Below are 14,697 nucleotides of genomic sequence, written 5' to 3'. Positions count from 1 at the left end.
GTTGTTTAAATAATTGAACAAAAGAAACGCATAAAAACCGTTGCCAAAATACTACACTTTAAAACCATTCTATTAGATGGTCTTAGACAACAATTTTTACAGTGTTGATATTGAAGTTTAATTTTTTATTATGCTATAATAACAAAATAAAACCGTTCTCTTTGATTATTTCAAAGAACGGTTTTATAACCATTACAACAATTATTTATGAAACAACAATTTTTTAATATTAATTATACAAATTAAACAATACCAATAAAAATAATTTCAAATAATCATAAAGTTAAAATAAATTTATAATAAATATTATACATTTTTATTATAAATATATAACAAATATTATTATAAAAAAATAAAATTAAAATAATTTTAGAATAAATATTATATATTTATTGATAAATCTCACACTAAGATAAACACTAACATAAGGGTCAGACTCTGATCTTCTCTTCGAAACAAACCATCAGGCGCACTCTTCCTCGCTCCGCCATCAACCCTAACCGACACTAACCCATGCCATCAGAGTTAGAGGCATCATCGCACCGCAGCTCACCATGAAGCCCTAACCCACTGTCGAAGGTGCATCATCCTTCTTCCCAAAATCGTTGTTGTGCCCTTCTTCCCGAAATTGTCGCTGCGTCTTTCTTCCCGGCGTCGCTAAGTCTCTCCTCTTTGCGGCATCGATGCTTCTCCCCTCTCCGCGGCATCACTGATTCTCTGTTCTCTGCGGCGTCCTTGCTTCTTCTCTGTTTTGCTTTTGCTTTGCTGCTTCTCCTCTGTTCTGCTTCTCCTCTGTTCTGCTTCTACTTCGCTGCTTCTACCTTGCTACTTCTGCTTTACTGCCTTGGCTTATTGTGGGTTGTGTTTCGCTGCTTCTACTTCACTGCCTTGGCCGTTTGTGGATTGTCATCTGTGGTAAGTGGTCTTCTTCTCTGATTTTCTGTTGTTTGGCTGTTAGCTATTTTTGTTGGAGTTAAGAAGAAGAAAGAAAAGTGGTGTGTGAGCTTCTGATTTTGCTTCTGTTTTGGCATCTTCACCAGTTATACACACTCCTATGTCTTTTTCTTTGTGTTTGTTTCAGTCCTTTGAATAATGATTAGATTTTGGATTATGAGATGAGACTTGATTAACTGATTATGGTGTTATGATTAGGAAGCGGAATAAAGTATGAGAAAGTAGGATTTGCTTATATTTTATTAAGATGGGAGTTTGACCAGGACATTTGATGGTAAAGAAAAAAACAATTTTATTGAATAAATTTTTATATTATTGTTAATATCTTTATCAAGTGTTATATATACAAGTTGATGAGTGATAAAAGGGGTTCGTTTCCTAATTAAATTGAGCATATAAAGTATTTATTTTTCATAAAATAAAGAATGTAGTACATGTAACATTTGTGTAATTTAACATGCCATTGAGTAACGCTTTGACTATATGCAAAGAAGAAAATAAAAAAAAAGTTTCATTACTGTTAGAGACGATGGTTTTCTACTTTGTATATCGCTTCTTAGCTCTTTCCCCATGTCATTTTTTTTGCTATTGCTTTTGTTCCATAAATTATTATTTGGAAATGCTTTTGTGATTTTATTTTGATTTTAATATTGATTTAGTATGTAACTGGTTCTCTGTCAATGCTGCTCTGATTTTGTTTTGATTTTAATATTAATTTGTTATAATATTGTTATGATTTTGATTTGGTAATTAGTTCTCTGAAAATTTTGTTCTGGTTTTATTTTGATTTTAATATTAATTTTATATTGATTTAGTATAATGCTGCTTGATTTTGATTTGTAAAATGGTTTCTAGAAGCACTATTTTGATTTTATTTTGATTTTAATATTAATTTGGTATAGTGCTATTCTGATTTTGATTTGGTAATTTGTTATCTGAAAATGTTGTTCTGATTTTGTGTTGTTTTTAATATTGATTTTGGTCATTGCTTTGTTTTGGTCATTAATTTAAAATAGAAAAATATTACCACAATTATGAAGATTTATATATGGTTGATTGGTTTGGTGGCTTCTACTCATGTGCTATTATTTTGAGTCTCTTTGAACTGTTTAATGCAAATAAGTTTGATTTTGTTGTTAATTTTTGGATTTCATAAATCAGAAAAGTATTTTGGTTCACTAAGTATAGTGAATTTGTCTATTTGTACCGATAGATAGGTTGAAGGTGCTTTTGTTACGTAGTAACTAGTGTCTTTGGTGGATTTTGTTTGATTTATAGGTGCTAATGCTAGTGTGTAGTCATGGAAGTGATAGTAACATTAGTATTAGAGTTATGGTTATGAATTGCTTATATTTTTATTCTTTGTTGCTGTTGTAGTTTGTCTCTTTAAAACCAGAAAAAAGGAATCAAATAGTGCGTCTCTCTGTAGCTGCCGATATCTTAGACATTGAGCTGCACTACAGGTAAATCATTTAATATATTATCTTTTTAAATTCGTTTGAAGATTTAATTGTTAAGAATATTTAGTGATTGATTGATTGCTTAAGCCTTTTTGCATAGTTTGATAGATATAAATTGTTAGTTTCATGATTGGTTAAGATGTTCTCTTTTGAACATTTATGGTTGACTTCTAGAAATCCTTTAGAAGTAATAAGCTCTTGATTGGAAAAATCACTTATAGATAGTTTAAAACATATGTTCGTGTCTTTTATTTTAGTTGACAAAGTAATGGACAAAATGTGGACTAGTTTACCAAGACATACTGAGGGTTACCAACATGGTGTTAATTCATTTTTGGATTTTGCCTTTTCTAAAGGTAGACCACAAGGACAAGAAATTCTTTGTCCTTGTTCTATATGTAACAACATTAGTTAGGGGGTGAAGGGATGAAGTTTGTGATCTTCTAATAAGTAAGGGATTTCAAAAAGGTTACACTGTGTGGGTTCATCATGGCAAAAGGATAAGTCACATGGATAGTGATTCCGATGAGGTTGAGTCCATTAAGAATTTGTCGACGACATTCATGGGTCGCTAAACGAGACATTTCAGCATGTGCTTGAAGGAGATAAAGATGGTGATGGGTCAAACGAAGATGCAAAAAAGTTTTATAACTTGCTTGAAGAAGGAAAACAAGAATTGTATCTTGGTCATAAAAAATTTTCGACAATATAATTTGTTATCCGAATGTATATGTTGAAGACTCTTAATGGTTGCAGCAACACATCCTTTACTGCTCTACTTGAATTATTAAAAGAAGCGATTCATCATTTGAATATTCCTGATTCTTTCAATAAAATTAAGGCCATGGTAAAAGATTTAGGACTCGGTTATAATAAAATTCATGCTTGTCCCAACGATTGTATTTTGTTCCAGGATATATATGAAGATGATGAATTTTGTCCAATTTGTGGAACTTCCAAGTACATAGAAAATGTTGAGGTAGATACAGAAGTTGATAAGTTGAAGAAAAAACATGTGCCTGCAAAGGTTTTGAGGCACTTTTCCTTGATTCCAAGGCTTAAGAAGTTGTTCTTGTGTTCAAATATAGTTGAATCATTAAGGTGGCACGATGAACATCGTTCAAAAGATGGAAAGTTAAGACACCCAGTTGATGGCCAATCATGGAAAGACTTTGACAGGCTTCATCCCGATTTTACTAAAGAATCTCGTAACATAAGACTAGGGCTAGCTAGTGATGGATTTAATCCATTTAGAACCATGAGCATCTCCCATAGTACATGGCCAGTAGTTTTGGTCGCATACAATCTTCCTCCATGGTGTTGCATGAAACCAGAGTATGTCATAATGTCCTTGCTCATCCCTGGACCATGTTTGCCTGGAAAAAGTATTGATGTGTATCTTTAGCCATTAAGAATTGAAGGTTTTATGGAGTGGAAACATATGATGCTTTAAAGAATAAAGCTTTTCAACTACATGCAGCACTTTTATGGACTATAAGTGACTTTCCATCTTATGCTATGTTATCCGGTTGGAGCACAAAGGGAAAGTTAGCATGTCCTTGCTATAATTATGACACCTCCTCTTGTTATTTAAAACATAGCTGGAAGATGTGCTACATGGATCACCGTAAATTTCTGGCTGTGGATCATCCATATAGGATGGATAAAAGATCTTTCAATGGCGATGTTGAATTAAGGTCTTCACCAACTTTATTAGATGGGGAACATGAGATAAATTCAAATTCAATTGTTGAATTGCATGCAAAGTTCTTGAAAAATATGGAAGTTAAGTGAGAAAAGATGTCTTCTGGTCAACAGCAACATCAACCACCACCACCACTTAAGAGGATAAAAACCCTTAGTAATAGGGAAAGGGAGCAGAACTTAAGAAAAAATAGTGTCCAAGCAAATGAAAAGCAGAACTTTGTAGAAAAGCCAAAAACTCTTGCAAAAGAAAAAGGACAGAATTTGAAGAAAAGTAAAGTACAGACGGAAGCAAGTACGACTCACTCTCAAGGATCTACTTGTAGACAAAAAAAAGAACTTTTTTTTACATTTACTACTATGGCTTACAAAAATACTAGAGAAGTAGATTCTAGAATGAATCAAGATTTAAAGCGAAAAGAGATCACAATTGTAGATGATGTTGAAGAGTGTGGCAGCTTGCAAGAAAGGCCAACTAAGAAGGAAAAAATTCGTCAATTTGCTTTAATGCCGATTGATACATTTCTTAAACTTAACAATGAACCTGATGGTAAAGAGGAATTGGATGAGAATGAAGGAGATAATAAGAAGAGTAAGATAAGGATTACATTAATTCAACTGAGGCTGAGGACATAGACAATACTTTGAAAGGTAAATTTTTGGTCTCCTTGAAAATATTTTATGACATCATTTCTCTTTAAATTGACTACTGTGAAAGATTTATATATGATGACTTCTTTGTATAATAGGGATATATTTTAATAAATAATTTATTGGATATATTAATTGGTGGGGTGGCATATTACAATGATATAACACCTACTTCAGGTTGTATCATTGACGAGCTTCTAAGGAGACATATTTAGGAGTAACAAAAAATTCCTACACACAATGTACAGTATGTATGCGTAGGCGTGCTACTTACAATCATGTATAAGACCCTTTCTAACTTATTTTAACACATCTTTGTAGGTAAGGTTCCCCTAAATACTGTGTCCATCAATAATATATAATATTAGATGATAATTTGGTCTACTGGTTGACTTTGCATTGTAAATAAATGCAAGGATTAGAGGAGTCAAATTATGGTTAATTTGAATGTGCTATGCCATTATTGTTCTATATTTTAGAGTTACTTTTGTTATTATGCCATTAATGTTGAGCCATGGAATATGATATCTATTGTAACATAGCAGACTCCCAAACATGTACATAGATTTGAAAAGGACGTTACTGGTTTAGGTAAATAGTGCAGGTTGTGTTCTTTTTTAGTAGTTTTTTATATTTTATCAAGTGATAAATCTGTCACTGAAATGAGATCAAATAAAATAAATTTCTGTCTTGGTCTTTGTTCTTGAAATTATAAATATTAATTTGATTATATTATAGCTTAACTAGATTTATTTTTATGAAGACAAATGCCCTTTGTATGTCTGAATAGGAACAATATATGAATAGGAAAAATAAAATTCCGTCTTAGTCTGTAACTTTTTTTACACTTTAACTTTAATTTTACAAGCAGATTCTAGTTTTCTATGCAGTTGGAATAAATCATTAGCAATAGTGAAATTATGGAATTTTTTTTATTTGGCTAAATGGATGAAACTGTTCTTTTTTTCAATCAAATATATATAACTCAATAAGAGGGATGGTATATAATGCTAAAAAAATTAATATTTTAGTCTCTTTGAATATATTATTGTAATTTTAATTATTCTCTTTATATAGAGACAATAGTGAAGAAAACATGAGGACTTACACAATGCTTGAAGATTCATGCAAGACAGTTGGAAGATAGAGAAGAAATTACTCTAGATATTGAAGGAGAGGCAATTGGTCCTACTGATAAAGCTATAAAAAAACTTGAGCAAATATTTGGACACAGTGGCAAGGAATTCAGATTTTTGTCCATTAATTTACGCAAACTGGAAGGGGATTAAAGATAAAGAAGCTATTTGGGAATATGTTCAAGTGAGAATATTAGTCTTGTTTATTTTAGAAACTATTTGGAAATGTACACATATATTTTATTCTTACTAGCAAATAATATTTGTGTTTTATAGGTTAAATTCATTATTCCAATTGAAGAAAAAAAGGATAGTCCTTGCTCGTATCAATGACAACTGGAGATGGTATAAGACCACAATCAAGCAAACTCATTTTCTGCCATACAAATGTGTTAATGAGATGCCAAAAAATCGTCCTAAAAGCATACCTGAGAGTTATTTTCGAAAGTTAATTGCTTATTGGAGAACTGAGAAAGTTAAGGTAAGACATGTGAAACTTAGTGTAATTGTTTATGCAATTATATTATATACATTTATGAGTGAAATATGATGATTGTTTTTATAATAGTTGTCTCTTGCTATGTAGAAAATGTCTGCACAGAATAAAAAAAATAGGACACAACATAAATTTAGGTATCGAAAGGGACTATAAATTTTGCAAGAATAAGTGCAAGATTGGTATAATTTTTTTATTCGTTGTGCATTTGTATGTGTATGTGTGGTGTGTGTCTTTAAATATCAAGTATGTGTTGATTTTAGAAAATAAACTTATTTTAACTCTATATAAATGCTATTTGAACTAGATTTATAGGCTACTTTTAAGGAAAATAATGAACCACTTACTCAAGTAGAAATGTTTGTTGAAACTTGTCAAAGCACAAAGGAAAAATCATTAGATGAAGACACTATGGATGTTATTATAAGTATTAGGAGTTAATTTGGTTAAAACAGGTTATGAATTTCTTGTGTCTTGGCAATTTGTCCATCACTTGTAGTTACTTTTATGTTTGCAGTTGAGTTAAAGTATCTTGATATTATTCTTAATTTCTATTATTTTTTTTGATGTTGTCAAATGATATATCTTTTTAGTCCAATTGTGTAGTTATTCTTTTTCTATTATTATTATTATTATTATTATTATTATTATTATTATTATTATTATAGACACATTTGCAAACTGAGAATAAAAAGTCTAAAGAATCAGCAATTAGAGATTTCCAATCCATATTTGGAAAAGAGAAGGCAAGGAGAGTGCAATGTCACAGAAGAGTTACCACACCAACTTTGTTAAAGAAAAATAAAATTGCCACCCTTAAGCAGCAACATGCAGCTGAGAAAGCAACATTAGAGGGTAAGGTTGATGTGATGCAAAAAGAAGTAGATGAACTAAAATCACTCGTTAAAATGATACTGCAACAAAAAAGCTCAAGAGTGGACCTTGAGATATTAGCTACTCAATTAGGAAGCACTTTAGGCAATCCGAACAATGATGCGCATGAGGAAGTATTATTTGTTGTTAAAGTTTCTATATGTTATCATATCTTAAATAATGGTTGATTCAATTGTTTTGTGTATCCAAATAGAAGAATGTTATGATATATATGTTTGTTCGCTCTCTCTCTCTCAAACATTTTTAGTAAACATTATTAGTATTAAAGATGTGTAGTTTTATATTTGATTTATTTTTTTTGTTTACAGGAAAACTATGTTGAAGGAAAAATCAAACTTTAATAAGGTCAAATTTTTAAGAGCAAATGTTACAGAGTAAAAGTCATGAACTTGTGGACATGATGATAAATCTATTTGCTACTTAGCTATTTCAACTATTTTTTGTTATTATTTTTTTTGCAAAATTAGATGATATAGTTCGAGATTGTCATAACTTAGGCTATAGTATTATGGTATTTTGAAAAATGATGATGATATAAGTACAAGTAATTATGACCTAGACTAGTATTATGTTATCTTGCAATGATAATATAATGTGATTGGGGATCTTACAACAATTTTTATAAGTCAAATTTGATAGAAAATGTTCAATTATTTTTCTTTAGTGACTTGATTCAAATATTTTAGACTATTTATTGACACTAAATAATTAAAAAAAATCAAAATTAATTTCATTCACAAGAAAACTATTGTAAATAAAGAATTGTATATTACAAAGAAATCGTTGTCAAAAGTTACAATTCAATCGTGTTAAAACCATTGTCAAAGATGATTATATAATGGCAATGGTATTAAAACCGTTGCCAAAAAATGACACAAATGGTAACGCTTTAAAACCAAGCTTTGTGAATAATAAAACTACAACAGTTCTAAACCGTTGCTTATCAAGTTACGGTTTTAAACCGTTGGATCATTAATGAGAACGGTTCTAAACTGTTGCTTATCGAGTAACAGTTCGAAACTGTTGTTTAAAATTTCCCTTCAAAACTGTTGTCTATGCCAGTAACTTTGGCAACGGTTTTTTTGTTACCGTTGTCTTCAGTAAAAATCATTGCCAAAGCGTTGCCTAAAGTTTTAGGCACGATTTTTCGATCTACGGCAACAGTTTTTGACCGTTGCAAAAATCCTTATTTGTTGTAGTGACATAAAGGAGATTGTGAGGTTGCACGACATGCCAACGATGATAGTGTCGGATCGAGATTTTCGTTTCATGTCAAGGTTTTGGGGAGCTTTTCAAAAAGCTTTTGGTACGAGACTATGTCTTAGCACGGCATATCATCCACAAACTGATTGACAGTAAGAAAAGACCATTCAGATGTTGGAGGATATGCTAAGAGCGTGTGTGTTGGATCAGCCAGGAAGTTGGGACCGTTACATGCCATTGGTGGAGTTTGCATACAACAACAGCTTTCATACGAGCATTGGAATGGCTCTGTATGAGGTTTTGTATGGACGGAAGTGCTAGTCTCTACTATGTTGGTATACAGCCGGTAAAACAAGTGTTTTGGGTCTAGATTTGGTAACAGAGCCCATTGAGAAAATCAAGCAAATTTGAGCTAGGATTCTAACTGTACAATGCTGATAGAAGAGTTATGCAGATTAGAGGAAAAAGCCATTAGAATTTGAAGAGGTTAAGCACTTATTCTTGAAAGTTACTTCGATAAAGAAGATTGGAAGAGCAATCAAAATGAAGAAGTTGAATCCGAAGTATATTGGGCCTTTTGAGGTGTTAAGACGAGTTAGTTCGATGGCTTATCAAGTAGCCTGACCACCACATCTTTCTAACTTACATGATGTATTCCATGTGTCAAAACATCATAAGTACACATCGGATACAACTAAATTGTTAGAGACCGAATCAGTTGAGTTGAAGGAGAACTTAACGTTTCAAGTTACACCTGAAGAAATTGCACGGGAAAGAAGTTTTGTTGGTGAAAGTAACTTGGAGTGGAGCCAGAACCAAAGAGCACACTTGGGTGTTAGAGTCAAAGATGCGAAATGATTATCCCGAGTTATTCTCAGGTAATTCCTAAATTTTGAGGACATAATTTCTTATTTGGTGGAGAGAATGTAAGAGCCAAAAATTAATAGTCGTTTAATTAAGAATAAAATAATAATTTAATTGCTCAGAATAGGTTCAAAAATTTAGAAATACTAATTTAAAAATTTGTAGATGAAATTTGGATTAAGTGAAGTTTTTCGAGTGAAAAAGTGTATTTTTCTGCAGAAAATTGTGTAAAAATGAATACCGGTAATTTAGTCAGCAGTATCGACTTAAGTCTGTCCAGCACTGTAAGAGAAATCAAAACTGCAGAAAAACTTAGAAAAATATTTAGAATTGAAAACCGGTCACTTATTCTAAAGGTTTTGGCCTAAAGTTGGGCCAAATGAATAAAAAACGCTACCTGATTGAACCAGGACCAAGTTGAGCCCAAATCCAACATATATAAGCACCCATTAATGAGCATTTTAGCACATTAGCCCTAAGGGAGAGAGAGCCATGGTGAGATTGAGAGAGGATAGCTCAAGAACACAAAGAACTATTCACTTTAACATTGTTTTGATCATAACTTGAGTTACGGAGCTTCCATTTGTGTGCCGTTTATGGCCATGCATTCATCTCGTCGAGTTCTTTAATTCTAACAAAAACAAATTGTAAGAATTTTGAAATCCATGCTCCAATTCTCTACTCTATACATTTTTTTATTTTTAGCTATGGTGATTGAGAAAATTTTGTGATTTTGGTTATTTAGGTATTATCTAGCATTGAATTATTATTAGGTTTTTTTCCCAATCACCATTGGGTAAAGCAAGGAGCCTCTTTACCCATGTGGTTTGTTAATTTGTTAAATACTAAGATTGACTTATGAAAATTTTTATGATAGCAAGTTTGAATTGATGTTGTTTGGAGTGGAATTGATAATTGGAATGCTTGGAATATGAGCTAAAGTGGTGGCTAAGTTTGCTTCTTGTTAAACTTGGAAAGCTTGTGGAAGAGGCTTTTTGGTGTTTTGTGCTCGGGAAAAAATCGGCCAAAATATGGTGTTGATTTTCTTTAAATAGTATGTAATATTACAGGCAACTTAGGCTAGTAGACCTTAAGATAGGATTTGAATTAAATAAATTGGTTAATTATTGTGAGTTTGTTGTGGTAATATGAAGTTGATGTCGATGATAATTTATGATGATTATTGATGTTGATGACAATTAATGATGATTATGAGTTTTGATGATGATGAATTGATGAATAATGATTGTGATGGATATAGTTAATGGTTGATAGTGTTTGTTGATGATTATGTTGAAAATGGTGTTGATGAAGAATTGCGGAAATTAATGAGAATTGATATGAATTATGTTGAATTGAAAACTTTGAATAGGTTAGATGTTTGAATGATTGAGAAATGATTGAGGAATGTTTAATGTGAATTTTTGGGTTGTTTTGGTACTGTTGGGATGTGATTAAATTGGTTTAGTTGGAGAGATTTCGTACTTTGAGGATTTGACAAATTTGGTAAAATCTTGTTTTTAGCCTGTTTTGGTGGGACATAACTTGGCCCTCGGAGTTTGAAATTGATTGAACTTTAATTCAAATTAAAGATGGTTATGAGAGATTTAAAACAGTATAAAGATGAGGGAAATTGGAGTTTTGTAGAGGAAACATCGGAAGTTAGGTATAAAAAATTAAATTATGTGATGTTGCAAAGAACTAGAAACTCTGGTTTGTGTCCTTACGCACACTATCGTGCACACGTACTGACTAGAGCATGCATTAAGACTCGTGCATACGCACGAAAGGGTGTGCGTACGCATAGTATGATGCGTACGCACATGCTGGTAAATTTTTTTGGTACATACGTACGCACAGCTATGATATGTATGCACAAGCCCTATTTTTCACCTAAAACCCTATTTTTAATTGTTTAACCTCCCTGACAAACTTGTAAACTTTCATAACACTTATTTAAGATCCCATAGTTAGTATTTAAGTTTTGAAATATGGGAGAGCACAATAGGTAAATTAAAAAGGTTATTTTGTTATGAGTTTAGAGCCGGTGAGCTAGGCATGAGAAATTTTGTAGATAGGTTAACTTGTGTAGGCATGGTGGGTGTTATGTTGATGATGACTGTGAAATGAATATGAATTGAGAAATGAATGAGGTTGAGAAATATCTTATTTAAATGGCTTATGAACTTGAAAGAACTTGATAAATGAGGATGAGATGATTATGATGAGTTGAGAAAATGAAAGTTGATGAGAAATTATAGAAGATTGAGGTTGATGAAATTGTTGAGTACAAGCAATGATCACTAAATGATAATTATGATATGCATTAATTGGTAAATAGCTATGTGCCTAGCAAGGATGGTGGTTTAATCTCGCTTGTCGAGGTTGTGGCGCCAGCATAGAGGCTATGATAGTCTCTCGCCTACGTTCATATGTGAGGGCTGGGGTATTATGCCGCTCGCATAACCTTTCTTGCCATAAGAGTGAGTTGGACACTATATCCTAGGATTGAAAGTGACTCGAACAGTATATCCCAGGGTTGTGTATAAGAGTGAGCCGGATATTATATCCCAAGGTTGAAAGTTAGCCGGGCACTATATCCCAGATTTAAAAGTGAGTTGGGCACTATATCCCAGGGTTGTCCATAAAAGTGAGCCAGGCACTATATCCCAGGGGTGCACACTATATCTTAGGGATGTGGCACAAAGCCAACATCCGAAAGGATGTGTCGTGTTGGCAAGTTTGAACTGACATGTGATATCACGACCCAAATAGAATATGTATTCATCATATGCATTGTCTACATACTTGCCTGCTTTGATTACTTGAGTTATGTCTAATTGAATAATAAGCCTAATTGCTAATCAATCTACCTGTTGTATATGTATATTAATTGTGCTTTACTTGTCTGCATTACTTGTGTTTTTACTTATTTGAGGAGTATCGGTAGATGGCGGCAATGGGATCGCATAAAAGGTAGGTTGGTGAAGGCTATGGGACAACGGTGACTATGGTTAGAGTAGAAATCCCTTAAGTTAGATTGCCCTATTTATGGTCTAATTAATATATTCCATTAAGCTTGAATATTTTGTATCGATGTGAAGTTCTCTTATCTATTGAGCACTGTTACCATACTAAAAACCCACGGTTCTCATACCATATGTTGTTGTCTTTTGGATGCAGGTCGCAACCTATCTCGGTGAGTTTGCGAATGGTGATAGAGCGGAGAATGTATCAGTTTTTATTTTGATTTACTTTTGTATATTTTTGTTGCCATAGAGGCTTGTATTTTGAGAACATTGAGAGGATGTTAGCTGTTTTAAACATCAAAACTCTGCTGTATTCTGTTTTGGCTAGCTGGCCTAAACTCCGCAAGCTATGACTAGTCCTCTTTTGTATATTATATATATAACTTATATTCTCTATATTTTCTGTTTATCTCTTGTACCTACGCATTTAGTTAGTTTGTGTGAACGCTTCGCGATTTGTTTCTTCTGTACCTATCTTTGAACTCCTATTCCTTATATCGGGATTCTAGTCGTATTACTTCTTTCTATATATATTATTGTATGAGCTTTATAACTGTCGTAACTCTTTGTCGCCTTTTACTTTACGGTTAAATGTAAGGTTTAGGGTGATAAGGTGTTATAGTTATGAAGTAATATATGGCGTGGTTAATGTCGATCTAATAAGAGAAGAGTGTAGGAGAATATGACATGGGGGAATGAAGAGACTACAAAAGGCATTAATGGTAGTGGCAAGAGAACTAGAGGTAAAGACAATAGGGGCCCATGGTCCCCAAAGATTTTGATAAAAAAAAAATCATTAGTTCTTGTCGAAAGAAAACATAGTTAGCTTATTTGGGTGACGTGATGTTTCTTCTTCTTGTTTACCGGTGTTCAATACTCATCATCACCATGTAGTTATTTTTATATGTCAAAATTGAAATGAAAAGAGTCTCTCTAAAGTATGATGTGTCATCTCTTACATTTTCATTTGATGTATTATTTTAATTTTAGACCAATGATAGCATAGCTGGTAGAATTATCCATTGCTAATAAAGCATTGTTATTTTATCTTCAAAATCAACATTGCTAGTTAAATGTCATCAAAGTATTAGCAGTGTTTACATTAATGAATTTCGAAATTTTATTTTTGGAAAAGTTTAAATTTTATTTTGTTGTAATATATTATTTGATTAAAATGAAAACAACAATTGGGATAAATAGTGTTGAAATTTTTGAGACTTAAATATGGTCAAAGATAAAATTAATTCTTCAACATATGAAACATTAACTTATAAATTATAACTAATTTTGTATAAATTAAAAGTAACATATTTTTTAAAAAGAAATAACATTAGTTTTTTTATTAAGAAAACACATTTAATACAAAATCAAATTCTTCAAAATTTAATAAGTTATTTTTTATAAAGTCATTTTTATTCTTAAAATTAATTTATGAAATTTATATTGGGTTACTAGTTAATTTTAGCATTAAAAAATAGTTTAGTTTATTAATCTAAACTAAATTTTTTGTTAAGGAAAATTAAATTTAACTTTTAGTTGACTTTGACTATATACAGTCTTACTTATTAATAAATAATAACAAAGTTTAAAAATAATATAAATATTTAGAAATTATATTTTAATATAAGTATTATTTTATTTTTGTTTCTGTTCAAATTTTTTGGCCGTCATAAAATTTCGTTCAAACTCTGCCACTGGAGACAATAAATACCCGGTTATAAGTCTTTCAAAATGAAATAAATTAAGATAATTTAAATATTCTCAAAACTTAACGCAATTAAAGATCGTGTAGGATGGTGTCAACAATCTCAAACCTTATGTATATAAACATCATTATTTTTTTTAAGTTAACATTATTTAAAACGTAAGTAAAACGCACAAAATAATCTGATCATCATTCACTTTTTTAATGTCAAGAATAATTATGTTTAGAAGTAATTTAAGTATAATAGAAAAATAGTATTCCTTTGAATATTTGTTTGTGTTACAGGTTTAGAGTTTTCTACGATTGTAAAAGTATTTCTGAGACTTTAAAGAACATAGTTCAAAATTGAATTAGAAAAAATTAGAGGTCTGATCCATAGATATAAGATTTTTGCAAAAAAATTCCAAGATTTAAAAAACAACCGCTACAAAAAAATCTACTCTATTTTATATTCTATTATTATTTTTCTAATTTTAGTTATCTTGGTTATTTTACTACTACTATTTTTTTATTATGATTATAATTATTATCATAATTATTATGACAAATATTATTCATATATTATTTTCAGTTATTATATTTATCATTATTATTATTGTTA

General features: G+C 31.3%; 1 protein-coding gene across 2 annotated transcripts; it reads left to right on the top strand.

Annotated features, from left to right (window-relative positions):
* Positions 1-423: 423 nt before the first annotated feature.
* LOC107489641 (uncharacterized) lies at positions 424-7,692 on the top strand. 2 transcript variants are annotated; one of them, XR_001592261.3, is made up of 5 exons: positions 424-915; positions 2,332-2,417; positions 5,847-6,089; positions 6,182-6,386; positions 7,604-7,692. XR_001592261.3 is itself a non-coding variant. In XM_016110399.3 (5 exons), the coding sequence occupies exons 3-5, from the start codon at positions 6,082-6,084 to the stop codon at positions 7,460-7,462; spliced, it is 606 nt and encodes a 201-aa protein (XP_015965885.1). In that variant the 5' UTR covers positions 424-915; positions 2,332-2,417; positions 5,847-6,081; the 3' UTR covers positions 7,463-7,562. The 2 variants fall into 2 exon arrangements, 1 of the variants encoding a protein (XP_015965885.1); XM_016110399.3 differs by lacking the exon at positions 7,604-7,692 and adding an exon at positions 7,070-7,562.
* Positions 7,693-14,697: the final 7,005 nt, after the last annotated feature.

Source organism: Arachis duranensis, chromosome 1, assembly GCF_000817695.3.
Source record: "Arachis duranensis cultivar V14167 chromosome 1, aradu.V14167.gnm2.J7QH, whole genome shotgun sequence".
NCBI classification, from domain to species: Eukaryota; Viridiplantae; Streptophyta; class Magnoliopsida; order Fabales; family Fabaceae; genus Arachis; species Arachis duranensis.
The sequence above is the reverse complement of the archived record's forward strand: the minus strand, read 5'-3'. Positions and strand labels throughout refer to the sequence as shown.

What these genes read in the sequence shown, in the direction of transcription:
- LOC107489641 (XM_016110399.3), top strand. An exon ending in GGAGAACTGAGAAAGTTAAG is followed by an intron (nt 6,387 to 7,069) that starts GTAAGACATGTG and finishes TTATTATTATAG; the next exon opens with ACACATTTGCAAACTGAGAA.